Below are 26,615 nucleotides of genomic sequence, written 5' to 3' on the forward strand. Positions count from 1 at the left end.
GTGCAACCTGGGGACAAGGTGTTCGTGAAGGTATTTAGAAGGAAGTGGTATAACGAACGTCGTGAAGGACCATTTGAAGTTGTTCGTAGTACTGGAACAGCTGTCCAGGTTAAAGGGTCTCCAACGTGGTATCATTTGTCACATTGTGTTAAAGCGCCTGGAGAAGAGGTGCCACGCGCAGAGAGACAGGATGTTGAAGGCTCAAGAGAGCAGGATGAAGATAGGGGAGAACAGGCAGAAGGATAACAAAGCTCATAAGCAATAGAATGGCAAAAGTCTTACCAGACTTGATACATATCGATAAAACAGGGTTTATTAAAAATAGACACTTACAAATACAAGAACATGTTTCAGTTTATTACTGTTACTATTACTTATATGCTAAAAAACAAGATATAGATTTATCAATAATGGCTGTTGATGCCTAAAATGCTTTTGACCGTCTTGAATGGCCTTTTCTATTCAAAACCTTGGAAGCTTTCAACTTTCCAGCTGAAATAATACATTAAATAAAAATATTATATAAATATCCTAAAGCAAAAATATACACATCTGATGAAATTGCTTTAGAAACAGCACAAGACAGAACCGCTTGCAGAAATAACTAGACAGGACCCAAACGAAACAGGTATCAGTATTGGTAAAAACTGGAAATCAACTAATCCTCCATCGTTAACACAATGGAAAGGACAAATGCTTTATTATCTAAATGTTGAAAGTGCGTGGGAGACAGAGAAACAAAATGGTGCAGTTTGAGGCCATGTGGTGGAGAGTGATGCGGGCGCTGGAGATGGGGGATCTGGGTAGGAGTGATGTTGTGGATGTTTGTGTGCGTCTGTATGTTGTCGTTTGTATGTGTATGTTTTGTACTGTTACAAAAAAAACATTCACGGGTACAAATATAGTATAAAGTGCCTTCGGAAAGTATTCAGACCCCTTGACTTTATCCACATTTTGTTAGGTTACAGGCTTATTCTAAAATTTATTAACTTGTTTTTTTCCCTCATCAATCTACACACAATACCCCATAAAGACAAAGGAAAAACAGGTTTTTATACATTTTAGCAAATTTATACACTACTGTTCAAAAGTTTGGGGTCACTTAGAAATGTCAGAGTTTTCGTAAGATTTTTTTTTTTTTTGTCCATTAAAATAACATCAAATGTATCAGAAATACAGTGTTGACATTGTTAATGTTGTAAATGGCTATTGTAGCTGGAAACTGCTGATTTTTTATGGAATATCTACATAGGCGTACAGAGGCCCATTATCAGCAACTATCAGTCCTGTGTTCCAATGGCACGTTGTGTTTGCTAATCCAAGTTTATCATTTTAAAAGGCTAATTGATCATTAGAAAACCCTTTTCCAATTATGTTAGCATAGCTGAAAACTGTTGTGCTGATTAAAGAAGCAATAAAACTGGCCTTCTTGAGACTAGTTGAGTATCTGGAGCATCAGCAATTGTGAGTTCGATTACAGGCTCAAAATGGCCAGAAACAAAGAACTTTCTTCTGAAACTCGTCAGTCTATTCTTGTTCTGAGAAATGAAGGCTATTCCATGCGAGAAATTGCCAAGAAACTGAAGATCTCGTACAACGCTGTGTAGTACTCCCTTCACAGAACAGCGTAAACTGGCTCTAACCAGAATAGAAAGAGGAGTGGGAGGCCCCGGTGCACAACTGAGCAAGAGGACAAATACATTAGAGTCTCTAGTTTGAGAAGCAGACGCCTCACAGGTCCTCAACTGGCAGCTTCATTAAATAGTACCCGCAAAACACCAGTCTCAACGTCAACAGTGAAGAGGCGACAAAGAAAATGCCATATCTCAGACTGGCCAATAAAAATAAAATATTAAGATGGGCAGTCTGAGATATGGCTTTTTCTTTGCAACTCTGCCTAGAAGGTCAGCATCCCGGAGTTGCCTCTTCACTGTTGACGTTGAGACTGGTGTTTTGCGGGTACTATTTAATGAAGCTGCCAGTTGAGGACCTGTGAGGCGCCTGATTTCTAAAAACCTGTTTTCGCTTTGTCATTATGGGGTATTGTGTATAGATTGCTGAGGATTTGATTTGATCAATTTTAGAATAAGGCTGTAACGTAACAAAATGTGGAAAAAGTTAAGAGGTCTGAATACTTTCCGAATATAGTATAGTATATACATACACTACCAGTCAAAAGTTTGGACACACCTACTCATTCAAGGGTTTTTCTTTATTTTTTACATTGTAGAATAATAGTGAAGACATAAAATCTATGAAATAACACATATGGAATTATGTAGTAACCAAAAAAGCGTTAAACAAATTCTTCAAATAGCCACCCTTTGCCTTGATGACAGCTTTGCACACTCAATTAACAGGTGTTCAATGCTTGGACATTGAAACATATATCTGTGTGCCTGCATGACTAAAAGGCCCCACAATTCATCATTATGACACTTAATTACCCTGATTAGCTTTAAAAAGCATGGAGATTATAGAAGCAAAATATATGCTAAATAAGAGTAAATATAGCATCTTGCATCTTTAAGTAACAACATTGTATTAAGAACTTAATACATTCTAGTTACTAGAGTAATTACAGAGTAAGTACAGAGGTATAAGAGCAGCCTAATGTAAACAGTTACCAAAATGTTAAAGAACTCTCTCACACCCAAAGGCAAAATTGTAATATTCAGTTTCAGACTAGTTGATTGATCTGTTTATCTGCTTTTCTCTAAGGAGGATTTTATTGCACTTAACTCTTACCACATTGGACCATTAGAGTAAAATGTGTACTCTCTGTTCCATTTCAGAGCAATGGTCGGCACCCTGGGGACGCTGGATGAGTCTGAGCCACTATGAGGACAGCTGTGTGTGAGTCAGTAACTGTGATTCTCCCCGACACACCCACGCCTCCTGCTCCATGTGGGAAACCTAAGATGGAACACACACACCACTATGCACAGTCACTGGAACAACTGCCTCTGCAGCCGCTCTTTCACACACTCTGACACACACCACCACCACTCAGACCTGACAGAGGAAGAACCCTGGAATTTTCCCAAAATTACCGTGATGTTTGTGAATTTACGGCGGATCCGCAAGTGCCAGTTGGTGCAGCTAATGACCACGTGCCTGGTGCTGTCGGTGATGATGGTGTACTGGGAGCACCTGGGCGGCAGTGTGGTGAGCCACGTCAAGTCCTACTCCTACCGCTACCTGGTCAACCACTACACCTTCATCAACAAGAGCTTCACCATCCCGCGCCAGGAGGCCCACATGTTCAGCAACCACCACTACCTGCTCAACCACCCGTACAAGTGCTCAGGAGAGAAGAACGTTTTACTGCTGCTGCTAGTCAAGTCCTCCCCGGAGAACTTCGAGAGACGGCGAGCCATACGGTCGACGTGGGGCAACGAGACCTATATCCGCCAGACCCTGGGGGTGACGGTGAAGGTGGTGTTTGTGCTGGGCCTCCCCAAGCAGCACGAAGCTGCCCAGATTCGGAGGAGCAGAGGGGGCATTCAGGACAACCTTGTCCATGAGGACCGCTTGAATGGCGACTTGGTCCAGCAGGACTTTGTGGACTCGTTCCACAACCTAACCCTCAAGCTTCTGCTACAGTTTCGGTGGGCGCACGCCTACTGCCCCCGCGCCCGCTTCCTCATGACCTCTGACGACGACATCTTTGTGCACATGCCCAATCTGGTGCGCTACCTGCATGACATGGACAGGAAGGGCGTGACGGACTTCTGGATCGGTCGCGTGCACAGAGGCGCGCCACCCATCCGCCGGAAGGAAAGCAAGTACTACGTCCCATACGAGATGTACCCGTGGTTGACATACCCGGACTACACGGCAGGGGCAGGTTACGTCGTCTCGAGAGACGTGGCGAACAAAATCTACCAGGCTTCGTTGACCCTCAACGCCTCGCTGTACATCGACGATGTCTTCATGGGCATCTGCGCCAAAGCCATGGGTGTGTTGCCGCAGGAGCATGTGTACTTCTCAGGTGAGGGCAAGGCGCCCCTACCACCTGTGCATCTACGACAAGATGATGACGTCGCACGGCCACGTGGCTGACATTTACGAACTCTGAAAGCTGCAACGAATCCTGAGGTCAAACGGGTCACGTCAGGACTCTTTGGGAGGTTGTATTGCACGGCGGTGAAACTCACCCTCCTCTGTAGACCTTATTTCTTCAACAGCTACCCCTGCAAGGCAGCCTTGTTGTAGGACAGTAAACCTATTTACTGTCTTTGGTCCAAAATGGAGTGAGGGATCATTTTATACGACATTTTTCTTTCATCGGTCTCCCGTCATTTGAGAAGGCTGAAGGAGGGAAGGCCTGTATTTTGTGTTGATGGAGGAAGATGCCCATGAGTGTTATCTATTGCTGTAAATGTGGGGTTTTACAGTGACCGTCTATCTAAATGGTTTTACATTGGACATCTATCTATATGGCCGGCAGTGGTCCAGTTCTTGATCTCTTTATGATGTATTGAAGAGTCCCACCCCGCCCCTTTGAGAACAGAGACTGAATGTGATGAATAAGGAGATGTTATCCAGACATAATGTTGACAAATGGGATCCAAAGTGAATTTCCGCTCCCTCATCTCCTTCCATTAAACTAATTGAGAAAATGTTTCTCTGGCATTGAATTCTGTTCTTCTGTTGGTTATGCTGCTGTGGTTTAAAACTAACTGTGGACGGACACAATTGGCTCATTGTCAGTCGTTTCACGGTAAGTTTAGCTAAAGTTAGAAGGAAGATTTTTTTTTAAATAATACTTTCAAAAGTACCTAATAGTCCATATGTCAAGGAAGCATTTGAAACTGACAGCAAGCATTTCAAATGGGTGTTCATGGTTAAAGAAGTCTTACAAACTCTGCAGCCATAAGGTGTAAACTGTCTGGGGTGTAGCAGTACATTAATATGTAGCCTGTTTGTGTTACTAGTGGTGATTAGTGACACACTGTATAAGCTATCATGCGCGAGTGCCAAAAGTGTTTCTGTTACGAGGTGGACAATTCCACATAGAAATTCAAAGTATTCTGCATATCAGCTGATCTCTTATCATGAATTAATTGTTCTGTAAATTAAAGGAGGTGGGAAATATACAGCTGCTTTCAAGCAACTTCTTTGTATTTCATTTGGAAACTCTAACCAAAGCATATAGGCAGCCTTTTCAACCTGTCGCAAAGCAAACAAGAAACAAATAATGGGCTTACCGGTAAATGAAGATGAGGTGATATAGAATAACTGTGAAACAAATTCATCTTAGAGAAAGGTTGTTGTACCACAGGACATCTCCAACCCCTTTCATGGGTTTTCTCTCCACCATAGCAACTGCATGTTGAGCAGCGGGTGGGGGAGTGGGTGAGATGAGATTGACACACAAGCCTCATCACAAAGCTCTGGGTTGTGTTCCTGTGGACGTTCTGCATGATGACTGGTAAAATACAAAATAAAATAAAATAAAATAAATTATATATTGATTAATTAATTGATTAATTAATTAATTATTTAAAAAAGGAGGGAAACATAAGCTACATAGTCTAAAGTATTTTTTGGTTTACAAATTAATTGGTTTAAAATAATAATAATAAAATAATTCACAATAAAGGAATATAAAAGAGTTGTTACAATGGGGAAAAAGGACATCAAAACTATGAAAGTAATTACTCCTGTTGATGTAGTACAAAATAGTAATCCTCTAGTTAATGGTATTGCAAGGTTATCTGGAAAATGGAATAAACGTTGGCCCATACACAAAAAATAAAAATGTATGCACGCATGACTGTAAGTCGCTTTGGATAAAAGCGTCTGCTAAATGGCATATATTATTATTATATTATATAAGCTGGTGGGGACTTCCCGATCGAATATCCTCAGATAATGGGAAGGAATTTGTGGATAAATCAGTGAAATTTATGTTGCAAAAATTGGGAATTAAGCAACGTCTTGGAGCAGTTTATCACCCACAAAGTCAAGGGATTTGTGAAAAAATGAACGGTGTCTTGAAAAATCGCATTGTCAAAATTTGTCAGCATACGGGTCTAAACTGGATAGCAGCACTTCCTTTAGCATTAATGGTGTGTTGCTCAAGTGAGTTGCGTGATCTACATATGACACCCCATGAACTTGTCACAGGAAGAAGGATGCCTACGCCTTGTTTGCGAACAAGCGGAAAGGGTCCAAGCTTGGCTCTTTTGGAAGATGAAATGAGAGCGTACGTTACATATATGGCCAATTTTCATAAAAAATTGTCCACATATATTTCTGACAGGCAAAGAAAAGAAGAGGTGCAGGAGAAGCTTGATGAGCAAAAAAGGAGTACAGTGCAACCTGGGGACAAGGTGTTCGTGAAGGTATTTAGAAGGAAGTGGTATAACGAACGTCGTGAAGGACCATTTGAAGTTGTTCGTAGTACTGGAACAGCTGTCCAGGTTAAAGGGTCTCCAACGTGGTATCATTTGTCACATTGTGTTAAAGCGCCTGGAGAAGAGGTGCCACGCGCAGAGAGACAGGATGTTGAAGGCTCAAGAGAGCAGGATGAAGATAGGGGAGAACAGGCAGAAGGATAACAAAGCTCATAAGCAATAGAATGGCAAAAGTCTTACCAGACTTGATACATATCGATAAAACAGGGTTTATTAAAAATAGACACTTACAAATACAAGAACATGTTTCAGTTTATTACTGTTACTATTACTTAAATGCTAAAAAACTAGATATAGATTTATCAATAATGGCTGTTGATGCCTAAAATGCTTTTGACCGTCTTGAATGGCCTTTTCTATTCAAAACCTTGGAAGCTTTCAACTTTCCAGCTGAAATAATACATTAAATAAAAATATTATATAAATATCCTAAAGCAAAAATATACACATCTGATGAAATTGCTTTAGAAACAGCACAAGACAGAACCGCTTGCAGAAATAACTAGACAGGACCCAAACGAAACAGGTATCAGTATTGGTAAAAACTGGAAATCAACTAATCCTCCATCGTTAACACAATGGAAAGGACAAATGCTTTATTATCTAAATGTTGAAAGTGCGTGGGAGACAGAGAAACAAAATGGTGCAGTTTGAGGCCATGTGGTGGAGAGTGATGCGGGCGCTGGAGATGGGGGATCTGGGAGTGATGTTGTGGATGTTTGTGTGCGTCTGTATGTTGTCGTTTGTATGTGTATGTTTTGTACTGTTACAAAAAAAACATTCACGGGTACAAATATAGTATAAAGTGCCTTCGGAAAGTATTCAGACCCCTTGACTTTATCCACATTTTGTTAGGTTACAGGCTTATTCTAAAATGTATTAACTTGTTTTTTCCCTCATCAATCTACACACAATACCCCATAAAGACAAAGGAAAAACAGGTTTTTATACATTTTAGCAAATTTATACACTACTGTTCAAAAGTTTGGGGTCACTTAGAAATGTCAGTGTTTTCGAAAGATTTTTTTTTTTTGTCCATTAAAATAACATCAAATTTATCAGAAATACAGTGTTGACATTGTTAATGTTGTAAATGGCTATTGTAGCTGGAAACGGCTGATTTTTTATGGAATATCTACATAGGCGTACAGAGGCCCATTATCAGCAACCATCAGTCCTGTGTTCCAATGGCACGTTGTGTTTGCTAATCCAAGTTTATCATTTTAAAAGGCTAATTGATCATTAGAAAACCCTTTTGCAATTATGTTAGCATAGCTGAAAACTGTTGTGCTGATTAAAGAAGCAATAAAACTGGCCTTCTTGAGACTAGTTGAGTATCTGGAGCATCAGCAATTGTGAGTTCGATTACAGGCTCAAAATGGCCAGAAACAAAGAACTTTCTTCTGAAACTCGTCAGTCTATTCTTGTTCTGAGAAATGAAGGCTATTCCATGCGAGAAATTGCCAAGAAACTGAAGATCTCGTACAACGCTGTGTACTACTCCCTTCACAGAACAGCGTAAACTGGCTCTAACCAGAATAGAAAGAGGAGTGGGAGGCCCCGGTGCACAACTGAGCAAGAGGACAAATACATTAGAGTCTCTAGTTTGAGAAGCAGACGCCTCACAGGGTCCTCAACTGGCAGCTTCATTAAATAGTACCCGCAAAACACCAGTCTCAACGTCAACAGTGAAGAGGCGACAAAGAAAATGCCATATCTCAGACTGGCCAATAAAAATAAAATATTAAGATGGGCAGTCTGAGATATGGCTTTTCTTTGCAACTCTGCCTAGAAGGTCAGCATCCCGGAGTTGCCTCTTCACTGTTGACGTTGAGACTGGTGTTTTGCGGTACTATTTAATGAAGCTGCCAGTTGAGGACCTGTGAGGCGCCTGATTTCTAAAAACCTGTTTTCGCTTTGTCATTATGGGGTATTGTGTATAGATTGCTGAGGATTTGATTTGATCAATTTTAGAATAAGGCTGTAACGTAACAAAATGTGGAAAAAGTTAAGAGGTCTGAATACTTTCCGAATATAGTATAGTATATACATACACTACCAGTCAAAAGTTTGGACACACCTACTCATTCAAGGGTTTTTCTTTATTTTTGACTATTTTTTACATTGTAGAATAATAGTGAAGACATCAAAACTATTAAATAACACATATGGAATCATGTAGTAACCAAAAAAGTGTTAAACAAATTCTTAAAATAGCCACCCTTTGCCTTGATGACAGCTTTGCACACTCTTGCACACTCAATTAACAGGTGTTCAATGCTTGGACATTGAAACATGTATCTGTGTGCCTGCATGACTAAAAGCCCCCACAATTCATCATTATGACACTTAATTACCCTGATTAGCTTTAAAAAGCATGGAGATTATAGAAGCAAAATATATGCTAAATAAGAGTAAATATGGCATCTTGCATCTTTAAGTAACATTGTATTAAGAACTTAATACATTCTAGTTACTATAGTAATTACAGAGTAAGTACAGAGGTATAAGAGCAGCCTAATGTAAACAGTTACCAAAATGTTAAAGAACTCTCTCACACCCAAAGGCAAAATTGTAATATTCAGTTTCAGACTAGTTGATTGATCTGTTTATCTGCTTTTCTCTAAGGAGGATTTTATTGCACTTAACTCTTACCACATTGGACCATTAGAGTAAAATGTGTACTCTCTGTTCCATTTCAGAGCAATGGTCGGCACCCTGGGGACGCTGGATGAGTCTGAGCCACTATGAGGACAGCTGTGTGTGAGTCAGTAACTGTGATTCTCCCCGACACACCCACGCCTCCTGCTCCATGTGGGAAACCTAATATGGAACACACACACCACTATGCACAGTCACTGGAACAACTGCCTCTGCAGCCGCTCTTTCACACACTCCACCACTCAGACCTGACAGAGGAAGAACCCCGGAATTTTCCCAAAATTACCGTGATGTTTGTGAATTTCCGGCGGATCCGCAAGTGCCAGTTGGTGCAGCTAATGACCACGTGCCTGGTGCTGTCGGTGATGATGGTGTACTGGGAGCACCTGGGCGGCAGTGTGGTGAGCCACGTCAAGTCCTACTCCTACCGCTACCTGGTCAACCGCTACACCTTCATCAACAAGAGCTTCACCATCCCGCGCCAGGAGGCCCACATGTTCAGCAACCACCACTACCTGCTCAACCACCCGTACAAGTGCTCAGGAGAGAAGAACGTTTTACTGCTGCTGCTAGTCAAGTCCTCCCCGGAGAACTTCGAGAGACGGCGAGCCATACGGTCGACGTGGGGCAACGAGACCTATATCCGCCAGACCCTGGGGGTGACGGTGAAGGTGGTGTTTGTGCTGGGCCTCCCAAGCAGCACGAAGCTGCCCAGATTCGGAGGAGCAGAGGGGGCATTCAGGACAACCTTGTCCATGAGGACCGCTTGAATGGCGACTTGGTCCAGCAGGACTTTGTGGACTCGTTCCACAACCTAACCCTCAAGCTTCTGCTACAGTTTCGGTGGGCGCACGCCTACTGCCCCCGCGCCCGCTTCCTCATGACCTCTGACGACGACATCTTTGTGCACATGCCCAATCTGGTGCGCTACCTGCATGACATGGACAGGAAGGGCGTGACGGACTTCTGGATCGGTCGCGTGCACAGAGGCGCATCACCCATCCGCCGGAAGGAAAGCAAGTACTACGTCCCATACGAGATGTACCCGTGGTTGACATACCCGGACTACACGGCAGGGGCAGGTTACGTCGTCTCGAGAGACGTGGCGAACAAAATCTACCAGGCTTCGTTGACCCTCAACGCCTCGCTGTACATCGACGATGTCTTCATGGGCATCTGCGCCAAAGCCATGGGTGTGTTGCCGCAGGAGCATGTGTACTTCTCAGGTGAGGGCAAGGCGCCCTACCACCTGTGCATCTACGACAAGATGATGACGTCGCACGGCCACGTGGCCGACATTTACGAACTCTGGAAAGCTGCAACGAATCCTGAGGTCAAACGGGTCACGTCAGGACTCTTTGGGAGGTTGTATTGCACGGCGGTGAAACTCACCCTCCTCTGTAGACCTTATTTCTTCAACAGCTACCCCTGCAAGGCAGCCTTGTTGTAGGACAGTAAACCTATTTACTGTCTTTGGTCCAAAATGGAGTGAGGGATCATTTTATACGACATTTTTCTTTCATCGGTCTCCCGTCATTTGAGAAGGCTGAAGGAGGGAAGGCCTGTATTTTGTGTTGATGGAGGAAGATGCCCATGAGTGTTATCTATTGCTGTAAATGTGGGGTTTTACAGTGACCGTCTATCTAAATGGTTTTACATTGGACATCTATCTATATGGCCGGCAGTGGTCCAGTTCTTGATCTCTTTATGATGTATTGAAGAGTCCCACCCCGCCCCTTTGAGAACAGAGACTGAATGTGATGAATAAGGAGATGTTATCCAGACATAATGTTGACAAATGGGATCCAAAGTGAATTTCCGCTCCCTCATCTCCTTCCATTAAACTAATTGAGAAAATGTTTCTCTGGCATTGAATTCTGTTCTTCTGTTGGTTATGCTGCTGTGGTTTAAAACTAACTGTGGACGGACACAATTGGCTCATTGTCAGTCGTTTCACGGTAAGTTTAGCTAAAGTTAGAAGGAAGATTTTTTTTTAAATAATACTTTCAAAAGTACCTAATAGTCCATATGTCAAGGAAGCATTTGAAACTGACAGCAAGCATTTCAAATGGGTGTTCATGGTTAAAGAAGTCTTACAAACTCTGCAGCCATAAGGTGTAAACTGTCTGGGGTGTAGCAGTACATTAATATGTAGCCTGTTTGTGTTACTAGTGGTGATTAGTGACACACTGTATAAGCTATCATGCGCGAGTGCCAAAAGTGTTTCTGTTACGAGGTGGACAATTCCACATAGAAATTCAAAGTATTCTGCATATCAGCTGATCTCTTATCATGAATTAATTGTTCTGTAAATTAAAGGAGGTGGGAAATATACAGCTGCTTTCAAGCAACTTCTTTGTATTTCATTTGGAAACTCTAACCAAAGCATATAGGCAGCCTTTTCAACCTGTCGCAAAGCAAACAAGAAACAAATAATGGGCTTACCGGTAAATGAAGATGAGGTGATATAGAATAACTGTGAAACAAATTCATCTTAGAGAAAGGTTGTTGTACCACAGGACATCTCCAACCCCTTTCATGGGTTTTCCCTCCACCATAGCAACTGCATGTTGAGCAGCAGGTGGGGGAGTGGGTGAGATGAGATTGACACACAAGCCTCATCACAAAGCTCTGGGTTGTGTTCCTGTGGACGTTCTGCATGATGACTGGTAAAATAAAAAATAAATTAAAAAAATATATGTATTGATTAATTAATTGATTAATTAATTAATTATTTTTTTTTAAAAATTAAAAAAAAGGAGGGAAACATAAGCTACATAGTCTAAAGTATTTTTGGGTTTACAAATTAATTGGTTTAAAATAATAATAATAAAATAATTCACAATAAAGGAATATAAAAGAGTTGTTACAATGGGGAAAAAGGACATAAAAACTATGAAAGTAATTACTCCTGTTGATGTAGTACAAAATAGTAATCCTCTAGTTAATGGTATTGCAAGGTTATCTGGAAAATGGAATAAACGTTGGCCTGACATTGAACAACCATGGCCAGTGGAAGGGACTCTTAACCCAGACGTCATCAAGATAATGAAAGTGCTTGTGGCAATGTATAAGGCAGATCAAAAGAAGGGGAAAAAAGGGGAACATCGTAAAGAAAAGAGATAAAGAGAGCTGGGTGTTCTTAAGCTGTTTGAAAATGAAGGACAAAAACTGATAAAAGATACAAAAGATCAAAGAGACAGAGGTATAGAGAAAATGGCAAAAGAGGTGAAGGTGACAGAAAAACTAATGGCAGAAGTCAATACACCTTTCTCACATACGGATTCAGCAAAAAGACCCCCACCTTACGAGGAAGAAGTAGAGTTTAAGGACGTCTATCCTCAGCTTCCAGTGGTCATTCAGGAGGGTGATTATTGCATCAGAGATGAAGATGAACGAATAATAGAGAGAGGACAAGCAGAAACGACCATAAAGATGAATCCAAACTCCAAAAATAAGAAGAAAACGAGATGTCTGGAAACTAAGGGTGGAGTGAGGTTCAGGAGGATGGAACTTGAAGATGATGATGATGATGATCAGAGTGATTCAGGATAAGGGATATGACCCTGTGATCAGACGGAGGTTGGCCAGAGCGGAAAAGAAGGGGTGATGGAAGTTGGAAAAAGAAGAATACAAGAGATTCGAGTTCTGATGAAAGTGAAGATACTCCAGGTTCGAGGACAGAACCTGGAGTATAAGCCTTTGCAGAATACCGATATGTCAGATATACTTGAGAAGCTGCCTACTCTTCAAGATGGAGCATATCATTGGATTTCAAAGTTGGAAGAAATTACGGTGGGAACACAGTCTGCCATAGGAGACATTAAGAGACGTTTGGCTAATCTCCTTGGGATTCCAGGTATGGAAGACATTTTTCAGAGAGCTGGACTTCATCGATATGTGGGGACTGCGGTGAATGATCCTGAATTGTTGGCTGCAAGTAGAAATCGGCTGTGGAGAGCACTGAAAGATACTTTTCCAACAAATGTGCATCCTGACAACATTCTGATTGACCCACTAGGACAACAAGAAAATCCGAGAGCCTATGTGTCAAGAGTTCATCAAGTGTGGAGAAATATTACCGGAAATGATCCAGATGTGAGTCAAATTGAGCAGTCAATTTTGCGAACTCAGAGGAATGGTTGAGTCATCAACCAAAGCAAGTTCAACTCAGCTCATGTTGCATAATTTTAGGACCACAAGGAGCAGCTATGAAGATAAACACAGACGATTATCTGGATAAAGAATTTGAGATTGAGAAGAGTGTACGGATGACACATGAATCTATTTGCAGTGTGAAGATGGATTCAGACCCTATGAAAGAGGAGATGTTGCAACAAGTTCCAGAATGTTTGTGGTCTCAACACAGTACCGATATTGGACTTGTGAAATCAGCCCAACCGGTGAAAGTTGAACTTCGACCAGGAGCAAGACCTCCTTGGAAGAATCAGTATCCATTGAAAGATGAAGCAATCCAAAGGATTTAACCACAAATTGAAGGACTTTCGAAAGCAGGTGTTTTGAAGACAATAAAAAATCCTCAGAGTAACAATCCTTTGTTGTCTTTGGAGAAACCATGAGGGGTTGATAGTAGCGCCTCTAGACCTATTAGGTCTGATGATTCAGGAAGCACATGGGTTAGCTCATGTTGCAAGGGTGGAGGTTAGGAGAATGATCACAAAGGAGTATGGTTTTTGGGAACCATATTTGCTTGAACAGGTTGACTATGTCATAGGCAGGTGCACAATCTGTCTGAAAAATAATGTTCGCAGGGGTGTGACTGTTCTTCCTGGTCACATTCCTACACCAAGAGGTCCTAATATGTCCAACTAAGCGAAAATATGCTCAATCGGTTGCCAAGTTCTTGTGTAAAGAAGTCATAAGCTGGTGGGGACTTCCCGATCGAATATCCTCAGATAATGGGAAGGAATTTGTGGTTAAATCAGTGAAAATGATGTTGCAAAAATTGGGAATTAAGCAACGTCTTGGAGCAGTTTATCACCCACAAAGTCAAGGGATTTGTGAAAAAATGAACGGTGTCTTGAAAAATCGCATTGTCAAAATTTGTCAGCATACGGGTCTAAACTGGATAGCAGCACTTCCTTTAGCATTAATGGTGTGTTGCTCAAGTGAGTTGCGTGATCTACATATGACACCCCATGAACTGGTCACAGGAAGAAGGATGCCTACGCCTTGTTTGCGAACAAGCGGAAAGGGTCCAAGCTTGGCTCTTTTGGAAGATGAAATGAGAGCGTACGTTACATATATGGCCAATTTTCATAAAAAGTTGTCCACATATGTTTCTGACAGGCAAAGAAAAGAAGAGGTGCAGGAGAAGCTTGATGAGCAAAAAAGGAGTACAGTGCAACCTGGGGACAAGGTGTTCGTGAAGGTATTTAGAAGGAAGTGGTATAACGAACGTTGTGAAGGACCATTTGAAGTTGTTCGTAGTACTGGAACAGCTGTCCAGGTTAAAGGGTCTCCAACGTGGTATCATTTGTCACATTGTGTTAAAGCGCCTGGAGAAGAGGTGCCACGCGCAGAGAGACAAGATGTTGAAGGCTCAAGAGAGCAGGATGAAGATAGGGGAGAACAGGCAGAAGGAGGGATGCATGACAATATCCAGAGTCAAAACCCAGAAGGAGAGATTGTCCATGTTGTGGACAACGTTGATGATAATGTTTACACTTCTGATGATGCCAGAGATGACTCTGCAATGGATGGAAAGGAAAGGAGATTTGGGGACATTGATTTTCAATACGTCCCAGAAACAACAGGGAATATTTCAGTGGAATGTGAAACAGCGGAGATCACCAAGGGCAACTCTGTTACAGGAGAAGCTGGTGATTCGGTTAAACAAAGTAGGCCCAGACCAGTTAGGAGAAAAGTCAGACCAAAACGTTACGAAAACTAGGGTTGAAGTAACTCTAGGAAAGTCAGCTCAGCTTCCATGTCAGTGCACGAGAGAAAACAGTGGTGAAGGGAAATTTAGAGTTCAGTGGGAAGATAGCTATGGCAGGAGTTTAGATCTGTTAGGAGCAGTTGCATTGAGAAAGTATGCGTTGCTGAATGATAAGAGAAGACTGAAGATTGAGGGTGATTGTAGTCTCTATGTGTACAATTCCCAGCAGGAGGATCAAGGTGATTATAAATGTATTTCTTATAATCCACAGTTTGAAAGTGAGGGATTAGAGTTGGAACTGAGAGTTAATGTAGTTACACTAGTGGTGATAGATGGAAATACAAGTAAAGAGCTCCAAGCTGTAGGGAAAATAGATGAATCAACAACAATGACATCAACACTTCAGCCTAATACAACAACAGTGAGAAGCAATTCAACTCTTTCAACATTGACAGTAATTAAAGCTATAAATGTATCACATTTGATTACAATGGAGCCTCAGAAAATCGCTCCAACACCAATTTTAGAAGAAAAGACTGTCATTAGGGTTAGGATGGGTGGTACAGCTCATCTTCCTTGTAGATGTGAGAGACGGAGTGTGGGTGGTGACATTCCTCCCACGTGGAGAGATAATTATGGAGAAGAAGTGTTGTTATCAGGACCAGGCTTTCATGTGTATTCAATTGCATCATAGTTTAAAATGCATTGATAAAGATTTATAAATTGATCTGGAGTACTTAGGTGGTCGCCTGGGGCAGAGGGGCCGTGAGAGAATGTTACTGTCTTGATTGATTGATGGATATTTGGAAAGAAAGCTGCCAGACAGGTTTTTCGCTCTTACACTCCATAACGATTTGTTTACACTTCATAAAAATGTGTTCACACTACATAAATCTTGTTTTATTGTTAAAGTTACACAAGATTTGTCATAATCCTATTCTTTTTGTTTTCAAGACTTAATTAGTCTCGAAGGGGGGAAATATGTAGTATCTGAACATTCCAGAATTTGGCTCTGCTTGCGGAAACATCTGGAAAACATTACTATAGGGGACCCCTAAGACAGAGGAGATTCGGATGTGTAAAGGCCAGGGATTGGTCTATAAAAAACCACCCATATTATGTTACATATTATAAATACCATGGTTGGAACAAAGGACGGGGAGGAATAACATATTAGAGATTGGGTCAGTTGTTCTCCAGATGTCTGCAGGAGTCTGTAAATTGATACTGTAATCTTTGATGTAATAAACCATTATAATTAAGGACAGTGTCAGCGGATTTCTTGTCATCACAGCATATCAGCATCGTTGTCTCGACACCACAGGGGGATGCCAGGAGAAGGCTACCTGCCCCAATGCATAGTGCCAACTGTAAAGTTTGGTGGAGCAGGAATAATGGTCTGGGGCTGTTTTTCATGGTTTGGGCTAGGCCCCTTAGTTCCAGTGAAGGAAAATCTTAACGCTACAGCATACAATGACATTCTAGACAATTCTGTGCTTCCAACTTTGTGGCAACAGTTTGGGGAAGGCCCTTTCCTGTTTCAGCATAACAATGCCCCCGTGCACAAAGCAAGGTCCATACAGAAATGGTTTGTCGAGATTGGTGTGGAAAAACTTGACTGGCCTGCACAGAACCCTGACCTCAACCCCATCGAACACCTTTGGGATGAATTGGAACACCGACTACGAGCCAGGCCTAATCGCCCAAAATCAGTGCCCAACCTCACTAATGCTCGTGGCTGAATGGAAGCAAGTCCCCGCAGCAATGTTCCAACATCTAGTGGAAAGCCTTCCCAGAAGAGTGGAGGCTGTTATAGCAGCAAAGGGGGGACCAACTCCATATTAATGCCCATGATTTTGGAATGAGATGTTCGACGAGCAGGTGTCCACATACTTTTTGTAATGTAGTGTATCAGCTTCAAATGTTTTTGTCTTTCCAGATCAGGCTGACTCAAAGGCTTGTGGGGTGAGTGGTAAAATATCCTAAATTGTGATTGGCAAGAGTTGAAGAGGCATCTAGCCCATTGCTACAGCATGATGTCATTTTTTATTAATTTGTTTATTTAACCTTTATTTAACCAGGTAAGCCAGTTGAGAACAAGTTCTCATTTACAACTGCGACCTGGCCAAGATAAAGCAAAGCAGTGCGATAAAAACAACAACACAGAGTTACATATGGGGTAAAACAAAACATAAAGTCAAAAAATACAACAGAAAATATATATACAGTGTGTGCAAATGTAGCAAGTTATGGAGGTAAGGCAATAAATAGGCTACAGTGCAAAATAATTACAATTAGTATTAACACTGGAATGATAGATGTGCAAGAGATTATGTGCAAATAGAGATACTGGGGTGCAAATGAGCAAAATAAATAACAATATAGGGATGAGGTAGTTGGGTGGGCTAATTTCAGATGGGCTGTGTACAGGTGCAGTGATCGGTAAGGTGCTCTGACAACTGATGCTTAAAGTTAGTGAGGGAGATAAGAGTCTCCAGCTTCAGAGATTTTTGCAATTCGTTCCAGTCATTGGCAGCAGAGAACTGGAAGGAATGGCGGCCAAAGGAGGTGTTGGCTTTGGGGATGACCAGTGAGATATACCTGCTGGAGCGCATACTACGGGTGGGTGTTGCTATGGTGACCAATGAGCTAAGATAAGGCGGGGATTTGCCTAGCAGTGAATTATAGATGGCCTGGAGCCAGTGGGTTTGACGACGAACATGTAATGAGGACCAGCCAACAAGAGCGTACAGGTCACAGTGGTGGGTAGTTGTCAAAGGCTGATGTGTATGCGGTGGTGGAGTCAGGCGCAGGACACAGAGGATAAGTAAAGACGACTTTACTAGAACACGAAATACGCACGAAAATAAACGTCTCCAACACTGGAGGGAAAAAACACCATATGCGTAAAATGACACAATGAGTATAACACCGACACAAGGCATACAATGAGTATAACACCGACAATAACATACAAAGACAAAACATAAAACAGGTGAACTTATACGTGACATAATCAATACAGAATACGCAACAGGTGTACCCACTAGACATGACAAAACAAACATCGAAAACATCAAGCGGTAGTAGCTAGTACTCCGGGGACGACGAACGCCGAAGCCTGCCCGAGCAAGGAGGAGGAGCAGCCTCGGCGGCATCCGTGACAGTACCCCCCCCTTGACGCGCGGCTCCAGCCGTGCGCCGACCCCGGCCTCGGGGACGGCCAGGAGGATGCGGAGCAGGGCGCGTGGGGTGACTCCGGTGGAACTCCGTCAGGAGGGAGGGATCTAAAATGTCCCACCTAGGCACCCAGCACCGTTCCTCCGGACCGTACCCCTCCCACTCCACGAGATACTGCAGACCCCCCATCCGACGTCTCGAGTCCACGATGGACCGGACTGAGTACGCCGGAGCCCCCTCAATGTCCAGTGGGGGCGGAGGAGTCTCCCGTATCTCATTGTCCTGGAGTGGACCAGCTACCACCGGCCTGAGGAGAGACACATGGAACGAGGGGTTAATGTGATAATCATTAGGCAGTTGTAACCTGTAACATACCTCGTTCAATCTCCTCAGGACTTTAAATGGCCCCACAAACCGCCGACCCAGCTTCCGGCAGGGCAGGCGAAGGGGCAGGTTTCGAGTCGAGAGCCAGACTCGATCTCCAGGTGCGTACACTGGACCCTCACTGCGGTGGAGATCGGCGCTCGCCTTCTGCCTACGGATAGCCTGCTGCAGATGTACATGCGCAGCGTTCCATGTCTCCTCCGAGCGCCGAAACCACTCATCCACCGCAGGAGCCTCGATCTGGCTCTGATGCCATGGTGCCAGAACCGGCTGATACCCCAACACACACTGGAAAGGGGTCAGATTCGTAGAGGAATGGCGTAGAGAGTTCTGGGCAATCTCTGCCCAGGGGATATACCCTGACCACTCCTCCTGCCAGTCCTGGCAATAAGATCTCAGAAACCTACCCACATCCTGGTTCACTCTCTCCACCTGCCCATTACTCTTAGGGTGGAAACCCGATGTAAGGCAAATCGAGACCCCCAAGCGTTCCATGAACGCCCTCCAGACTCTAGAGGTGAATTGGGGACCCCGATCAGACACTATATCCTCGGGTACCCCGTAGTGCCGGAAAACGTGTGTAAACAAAGCCTCAGCAGTCTGTAGGGCAGTAGGGAGACCCGGCATTGGGATGAGACGACAGGCCTTAGAGAACCGATCCACAACGACCAGAATAGTGGTATTCCCCTGGGAAGGGGGAAGGTCCGTGACAAAGTCTACCGAGAGGTGAGACCACGGCCGTTGTGGAACGGGTAGGGGTTGTAACTTCCCCTTGGGCAGGTGTCTAGGAGCCTTACACTGAGCGCACACCGAGCAGGAGGAGACATAAACCCTCACGTCCTTAGCCAATGTTGGCCACCAGTACTTTTCACTAAGGCAGTGCACTGTCCGGCCAATACCAGGATGTCCAGAGGAGGGTGACGTATGAGCCCAATATATGAGACGATCACGAATCTCGAGCGGAACTTACGCCCGCCCCACTGGACACTCTGGAGGAGTAGGGTCGGTGCGTAACGCCCGCTCGATTTCCGCATCGACCTCCCACACCACCGGTGCCACCAGACAAGACTCCGGCAGTATGGGAGTGGGCTCAATGGACCTCTCCTCTGTGTCATATCGCCGGGACAGGGTGTCTGCCTTACCGTTCTGAGACCCTGGGATGTAAGTGAGCTTAACAACAAACCGGGCCAGAAACATGGTCCACCTAGCCTGACGAGGGTTCAGTCTCCTAGCTGCCCGGATGTCCTCCAGGTTACGATGGTCAGTCAGAATGAGAAAAGGGTGTTGAGCCCCCTCAAGCCAATGCCTCCACACCTTTAGGGCTTGAACCACGGCTAGCAGCTCCCTGTCCCCCACGTCATAATTACGTTCCGCCGGGCTGAGCTTCTTAGAGTAAAAAGCGCAGGGCCGGAGTTTAGGAGGCGTGCCTGAGCGTTGAGACAGTACAGCCCCAATACCGGCCTCTGACGCGTCCATCTCCACCTGGAACGCTAAAGCGGGGTCCGGATGCGCCAGCACCGGAGCTGAGGTGAACAGGTCCTTCAGTTTACCAAACGCCCTGTCCGCCTCAGCCGACCACTGCAAACGCACCGGGCCCCCCTTCAGCAGGGAGGTGATGGGAGCTGCTACCTGTCCAAAACCCCGGATTAATCTCCGGTAGTAATTGGCAAAACCCCAAAACCGCTGCACTTCCTTAACCGTGGTTGGAGTCTGCCAATTTCGTACGGCTGAAACGCGGTCAATCTCCATCTCCACCCCTGACGCGGACAGTCGATGGCCCAGGAAGGAGATGGACTCCTGGAAAAACAGACATTTCTCTGCCTTGACATACAAGTCATGCTCCAACAGCCTACCCAACACTCGACGCACCAGGGCTACATGCTCGGCTCGTGTAGAAGAGTAAACTAGAATGTTGTCAATATACACCACTACACCCTGCCCATGCAAATCCCGGAAGATCTCATCCACAAAGGATTGGAAGACTGAAGGAGCATTCATTAACCCGTATGGCATGACGAGATACTCATAGTGACCCGAGGTGGTACTAAATGCTGTCTTCCATTCATCTCCTTCCCTAATGCGCACCAAGTTGTAGGCGCACCTGAGATCCAGTTTTGTGAAGAACCGCGCTCCGTGTAATGATTCCGTCATACTCGCAATCAGAGGGAGAGGATAACTGTATTTAACAGTGATCTGATTGAGACTACGGTAATCAATTTACGGGCGCAACCCTCCATCCTTCTTCTTCACAAAAAAGAAACTCGAGGACGCAGGAGAAGTGGAGGGCGGTATGTATCCCTGTCTCAGAGACTCGGCTATGTATGTCTCCATAGCCGCCGTCTCCTCTTGAGACAGAGGATACACATGACTACGCGGAAGTGCAGCACCTGCCTGGAGGTCTATCGCACAATCCCCCTGTCGATGAGGTGGCAATCGTGTCGCCCTAGTCTTGCTGAACACGAGTGCCAAATCATCATACTCAGGAGGAATGTGCAGTGCGGGCACTTGGTTCGGACTTTCCACCGTGGTCGCCCCTACGGAAACACCTAGACACCGCCCGACACACTGGTCAGACCACTCCTTGAGAGCCCTCTGTTGCCACGAAATGGTGGGGTCATGGGCGATTAACCAAGGAAGCCCCAGCACCACGGGATACGCAGGAGAGTTGATCAGATACAACTGAATGATCTCCTCATGACCCCCCTGCGTCTTCATCTTTAGTGGCGCTGTGACCTCCCTAATCAACCCAGATCCCAACGGACGGCTATCTAGGGCATGGATAGGAAAGGGCACATCTACTGGTAGGAGGGGAATCCCTAACTTAACACAAAAATTACGATCAATAAAATTCCCAGCTGCGCCTGAATCGACTAGCGCCTTATGCTGGGAATGAGATGCAACCTGGGGAAACACTACTGGTATACACAGGTGAACAACAGAGAGCTCTGGGTGAGATGGGCGCCTACTCACCTGGAATGACTCCCCAGTGCGTGACCTGTTGCCTCGATCCCCTGGAGGCCCTCCCCAGCACCTAACCGCAGTGTGTCCTCCACGGCCACAGTTGGTGCAGAGGACGGCCTGCCTCCGGATCTCTCTCCTCCTCTCTCTAGCGCCAGCACCCCCGAGCTCCATTGGGCTCGGCTCGGAGGTGCTGGGGGATGGAATGGACGGCCCCAACTCCGGACGTCCGCGGGTAGCCAGCAGGGTATCCAGACGGATTGACATGTCCACCAACTGATCGAAGTTTAGATTGGTGTCCCTGCAGGCCAACTCTCGTCGAACGTCCTCTCGCAGGCTGCACCGATAGTGGTCGATGAGGGCCCTCTCATTCCACCCCGCATCCGCTGCTAGAGTCCGGAAGTCCAGGGCGAACTCCTGGTGCGCTCCTCTTCCCCTGTCGGAGGTGGAACAGACGCTCCCCCGCCGCTTTACCCTCTGGGGGATGATCGAAAACAGCCCTGAAGCGGCGGGAGAACTCCGCGTAGCTGATGGTGGCGGCGTCTATTCCCCTCCATTCGGCATTGGCCCACTCCAAAGCCTTGCCGGATAGACAGGAGATGAGGGCGGAAACGCTCTCGTATCCCGAGGGCGCCGGGTGTATGGTGGCCAGGTAGAGTTCCACTTGAAGTAGGAACCCCTGACACCCGGCTGCGGTGCCATCATATGCCCTCGGGAGCGAGAGCCGAATCCCACTGGACTCCGGAGATGGTATGATGGGGCTGGCCGATGGTGGTGGTAATGTAGGAGGAGGTGTGGGCAAACCTCCTCTTTCCCATCGGCGCAGGGTGTCCATCACGTCTTGCATGGCGGAGCCGAGTCGATGGATCATGGCGTCCTGGCTGCTGACCCGATCCTCCAGTGACTCGGGCACCGCCGCTGCTCCTGCTGACTCCATTGGTTGGTACAGTGGGGAAAAAAAGTATTTAGTCAGCCACCAATTGTGCAAGTTCTCCCACTTAAAAAGATGAGAGAGGCCTGTAATTTTCATCATAGGTACACGTCAACTATGACAGACAAATTGAGAAAAGAAAATCCAGAAAATCACATTGTAGGATTTTTTATGAATTTATTTGCAGATTATGGTGGAAAATAAGTATTTGGTCACATACAAACAAGCAAGATTTCTGGCTCTCACAGACCTGTAACTTCTTCTTTAAGAGGCTCCTCTGTCCTCCACTCGTTACCTGTATTAATGGCACCTGTTTGAACTTGTTATCAGTATAAAAGACACCTGTCCACAACCTCAAACAGTCACACTCCAAACTCCACTATGGCCAAGACCAAAGAGCTGTCAAAGGACACCAGAAACAAAATTGTAGACCTGCACCAGGCTGGGAAGACTGAATCTGCAATAGGTAAGCAGCTTGGTTTGAAGAAATCAACTGTGGGAGCAATTATTAGGAAATGGAAGACATACAAGACCACTGATAATCTCCCTCGATCTGGGGCTCCATGCAAGATCTCACCCCGTGGGGTCAAAATGATCACAAGAACGGTGAGCAAAAATCCCAGAACCACACGGGGGGGACCTAGTGAATGACCTGCAGAGAGCTGGGACCAAAGTAACAAAGCCTACCATCAGTAACACACTACGCCGCCAGGGACTCAAATCCTGCAGTGCTAGACGTGTCCCCCCTGCTTAAGCCAGTACATGTCCAGGCCCGTCTGAAGTTTGCTAGAGTGCATCCAGAAGAGGATTGGGAGAATGTCATATGGTCAGATGAAACCAAAATATAACTTTTTGGTAAAAACTCAACTCGTCGTGTTTGGAGGACAAAGAATGCTGAGTTGCATCCAAAGAACACCATACCTACTGTGAAGCATTGGAGTGAAAACATCATACTTTGGGGCTGTTTTTTCTGCAAAGGGACCAGGACGACTGATCCGTGTAAAGGAAAGAATGAATGGGGCCATGTATCGTGAGATTTTGAGTGAAAACCTCCTTCCATCAGCAAGGGCATTGAAGATGAAACGTGGCTGGGTCTTTCAGCATGACAATGATCCCAAACACACCGCCCGGGCAACGAAGGAGTGGCTTCGTAAGAAGCATTTCAAGGTCCTGGAGTCTCCAGATCTCAACCCCCATAGAAAATCTTTGGAGGGAGTTGAAAGTCCGTGTTGCCCAGCGACAGCCCCAAAACATCACTGCTCTAGAGGAGATCTGCATGGAGGAATGGGCCAAAATACCAGCAACAGTGTGTGGAAACCTTGTGAAGACTTACAGAAAACGTTTGACCTGTGTCATTGCTAACAAAGGGTATATAACAAAGTATTGAGAAACTTTTGTTATTGACCAAATACTTATTTTCCACCATAATTTGCAAATAAATTCATTAAAAATCCTACAATGTGATTTTCTGGATTTTTTTTCCTCATTTTGTCTGTCATAGTTGACGTGTACCTATGATGAAAATTACAGGCCTCTCTCATCTTTTTAAGTGGGAGAACTTGCACAATTGGTGGCTGACTAAATACTTTTTTTCCCCACTGTATGTTATTCTGTCAAAGGCTGATGTGTATGCGGTGGTGGAGTCAGGCGCAGGACACAGAGGATAAGTAAAGACGACTTTACTAGAACACGAAATATGCACGAAAATAAACGTCTCCAACACTGGAGGGAAAAAACACCATATGCGTAAAATGACACAATGAGTATAACACCGACCAACACAAGGCATCCAAGACACGCGGACAATAACATACAAAGACAAAACATAAAACAGGTGAACTTATACGTGACATAATCAATACAGAATACGCAACAGGTGTACCCACTAGACATGACAAAACAAACATCGAAAACATCAAGCGGTAGTAGCTAGTACTCCGGGAACGACGAACGCCGAAGCCTGCCCGAGCAAGGAGGAGGAGCAGCCTCGGCGGCATCCGTGACAGTAGTGTATGGGGCTTTTTTTGTAAATGACATCGCCGAAGTCAAGGACCGGTAGGATAGTCCGTTTTACGAGGGCATGTTTGGCAGCATGAGTGAAGGAGGCTTTGTTGCGAAATAGGAAGCCGATTCTGGATTTAACTTTGGATTGGAGATTCTTAATGTGAGTCTGGAAGGAGAGTTTACGGTCTAACCAGACACCTAGGTATTTGTAGTTGCCCACATACTCTAGGTCAGACCCGCCGAGAGTAGTGATTCTAGTCGGGTGGGCGGGTGCCAGCAGCGTTCGATTGAAGAGCATGCATTTAGTTTTACTAGTGTTTAAGAGCAGTTGGAGGCTACTGAAGGAGTGTTGTATGGCATTGAAGCTCGTTTGGAGGTTTGTTAACACAGTGTCCAATGAAGGGCCAGATGTATACAAAATGGTGTCGTCTGCGTAGAGGTGGATCTGAGAGTCACCAGCAGCAAGAGCGACATCATTGATATACACGGAGAAAAGAGTCGGCCCAAGAATTGAACCCTGTGGCACCCCCATAGAGACTGCCATAGGTCCAGACAACAGGCCCTCCGATTTGACACATTGAACTATCTGAGAAGTAGTTGGTGAACCAGGCGAGGCAGTCATTTGAGAAACCAAGGCTATTTAGTCTGCCAATAAGAATGCGGTGGTTGACAAAGTCGAAAGCCTTGGCCAGGTCGATGAAGACGGCTGCACAGTACTGTCTCTTATCGATCGCGGTTATAATATCGTTTAGGACCTTGAGCGTGGCTGAAGTTCACCCATGACCAGCTCGGAAACCGGATTGCATAGCGGAGAAGGTACGGTGGGATTCGAAATGGTCGGTGATCTGTTTGTTAACTTGGCTTTCAAAAACTTTCGAAAGGCAGGGCAGGATGGATATAGGTCTGTAACAGTTTGGATCTAGAGTGTCACCCCCTTTGAAGAGGGGGATGACCGCGGCAGCTTTCCAATCTCTGGGGATCTCAGACGTTACGAAAGAGAGGTTGAACAGGCTAGTAATAGGGATTGCGACTATTTCGGCGGCTAGTTTTAGAAAGAAAGGGTCCAGATTGTCTAGCCCAGCTGATTTGTAGGGGTCCAGATTGTGCAGCTCTTTCAGAACATCAGCTGTCTGAATTTGTGTGAAGGAGAAGCGGGGGGGGCATGGGCAAGTTGCAGCGGAGGGTGCAGAGCTGGTGGCCGGGGTAGTGGTAGTCAGGTGGAACGCATGGCCAGCCGTAGCAAAATAATTGTTGAAATTCTCGATTATTGTAGATTTATCGGTGGTGATAGTGTTTCCTAGCCTCAGTGCAGTGGGCAGCTGGGAGGAAGTGCTCTTATTCTCCATGGACTTTACAGTGTCCCAAAACTTTTTGGAGTTAGTGCTACAGGATGCAAATTTCTGTTTGAAAAAGTTAGCCTTTGCTTTCCTAACTGCTTGTGTATATTGGTTCCTAACTTCCCTGAAAAGTTGCATATCGCGGGGGCTATTTGATGCAAATGCAGTACGCCACAGGATGTTTTTGTGCTGGTCAAGGGCAGTCAAGTCTGAGGAGAACCAGGGGCTATATCTGTTCTTAGTTCTGTCTTTTTTGAATGGGGTATGTTTAGTTAAGATTGAGAGGAAATTACTTTTAAAGAACAACCAGGCATCCTCTACTGACGGAATGAGATCTATATCCATCCAGGATACCTGGGCCAGGTCAATTAGGAAGGCCTGCTCGCTAAAGTGTTTTAGGGAGCGTTTGACAGTGATGAGGGGTGGTCGTTTGACCGCGGACCCGTTACGGATGCAGGCAATAAGGCAGTGATCGCTGAGACCCTGGTTGAAGACAGCGGAGGTGTATTTAGAGGGTAAGTTAGTCAGGATGATATCTATGAGGGTACCCATGTTTACGGATTTAGGGTTGTACCTGGTAGGTTCGTTGATAATTTGTGTGAGATTGAGGGCATCTAGTTTAGATTGTAGGACGGCCGGGGTGTTAAGCATATCCCAGTTTAGGTCACCAAGCAGTACGAACTCTGAGGATAGTTGGGGGGGCAATCAGTTAACATATGGTGTCCAGGGCACAGCTGGGGGCTGAGGGGGGGCTGTAGCAAGCGGCAACAGTGAGAGACTTATTTCTGGAAAGGTGGATTTTTAGAAGTAGAAGCTCAAACTGTTTGGGCACA

General features: G+C 45.0%; 1 protein-coding gene and 1 pseudogene across 1 annotated transcript; both read left to right on the forward strand.

The window, feature by feature from the left end:
* Positions 1-2,665: 2,665 nt before the first annotated feature.
* LOC121581441 lies at positions 2,666-4,994 on the forward strand (annotated as a pseudogene).
* A 4,370-nt stretch (positions 4,995-9,364) lies between these two features.
* Positions 9,365-11,304, forward strand: LOC121581442 (lactosylceramide 1,3-N-acetyl-beta-D-glucosaminyltransferase A-like). Its single transcript, XM_045224881.1, is given in 2 exon segments — positions 9,365-9,778; positions 9,781-11,304. Coding segments are annotated over 2 exon segments (1,158 nt in total). The 5' UTR covers positions 9,365-9,376; the 3' UTR covers positions 10,537-11,304.
* Positions 11,305-26,615: the final 15,311 nt, after the last annotated feature.

This window comes from Coregonus clupeaformis, chromosome 14 (genome assembly GCF_020615455.1).
Source record: "Coregonus clupeaformis isolate EN_2021a chromosome 14, ASM2061545v1, whole genome shotgun sequence".
NCBI lineage: Eukaryota > Metazoa > Chordata > Actinopteri > Salmoniformes > Salmonidae > Coregonus > Coregonus clupeaformis.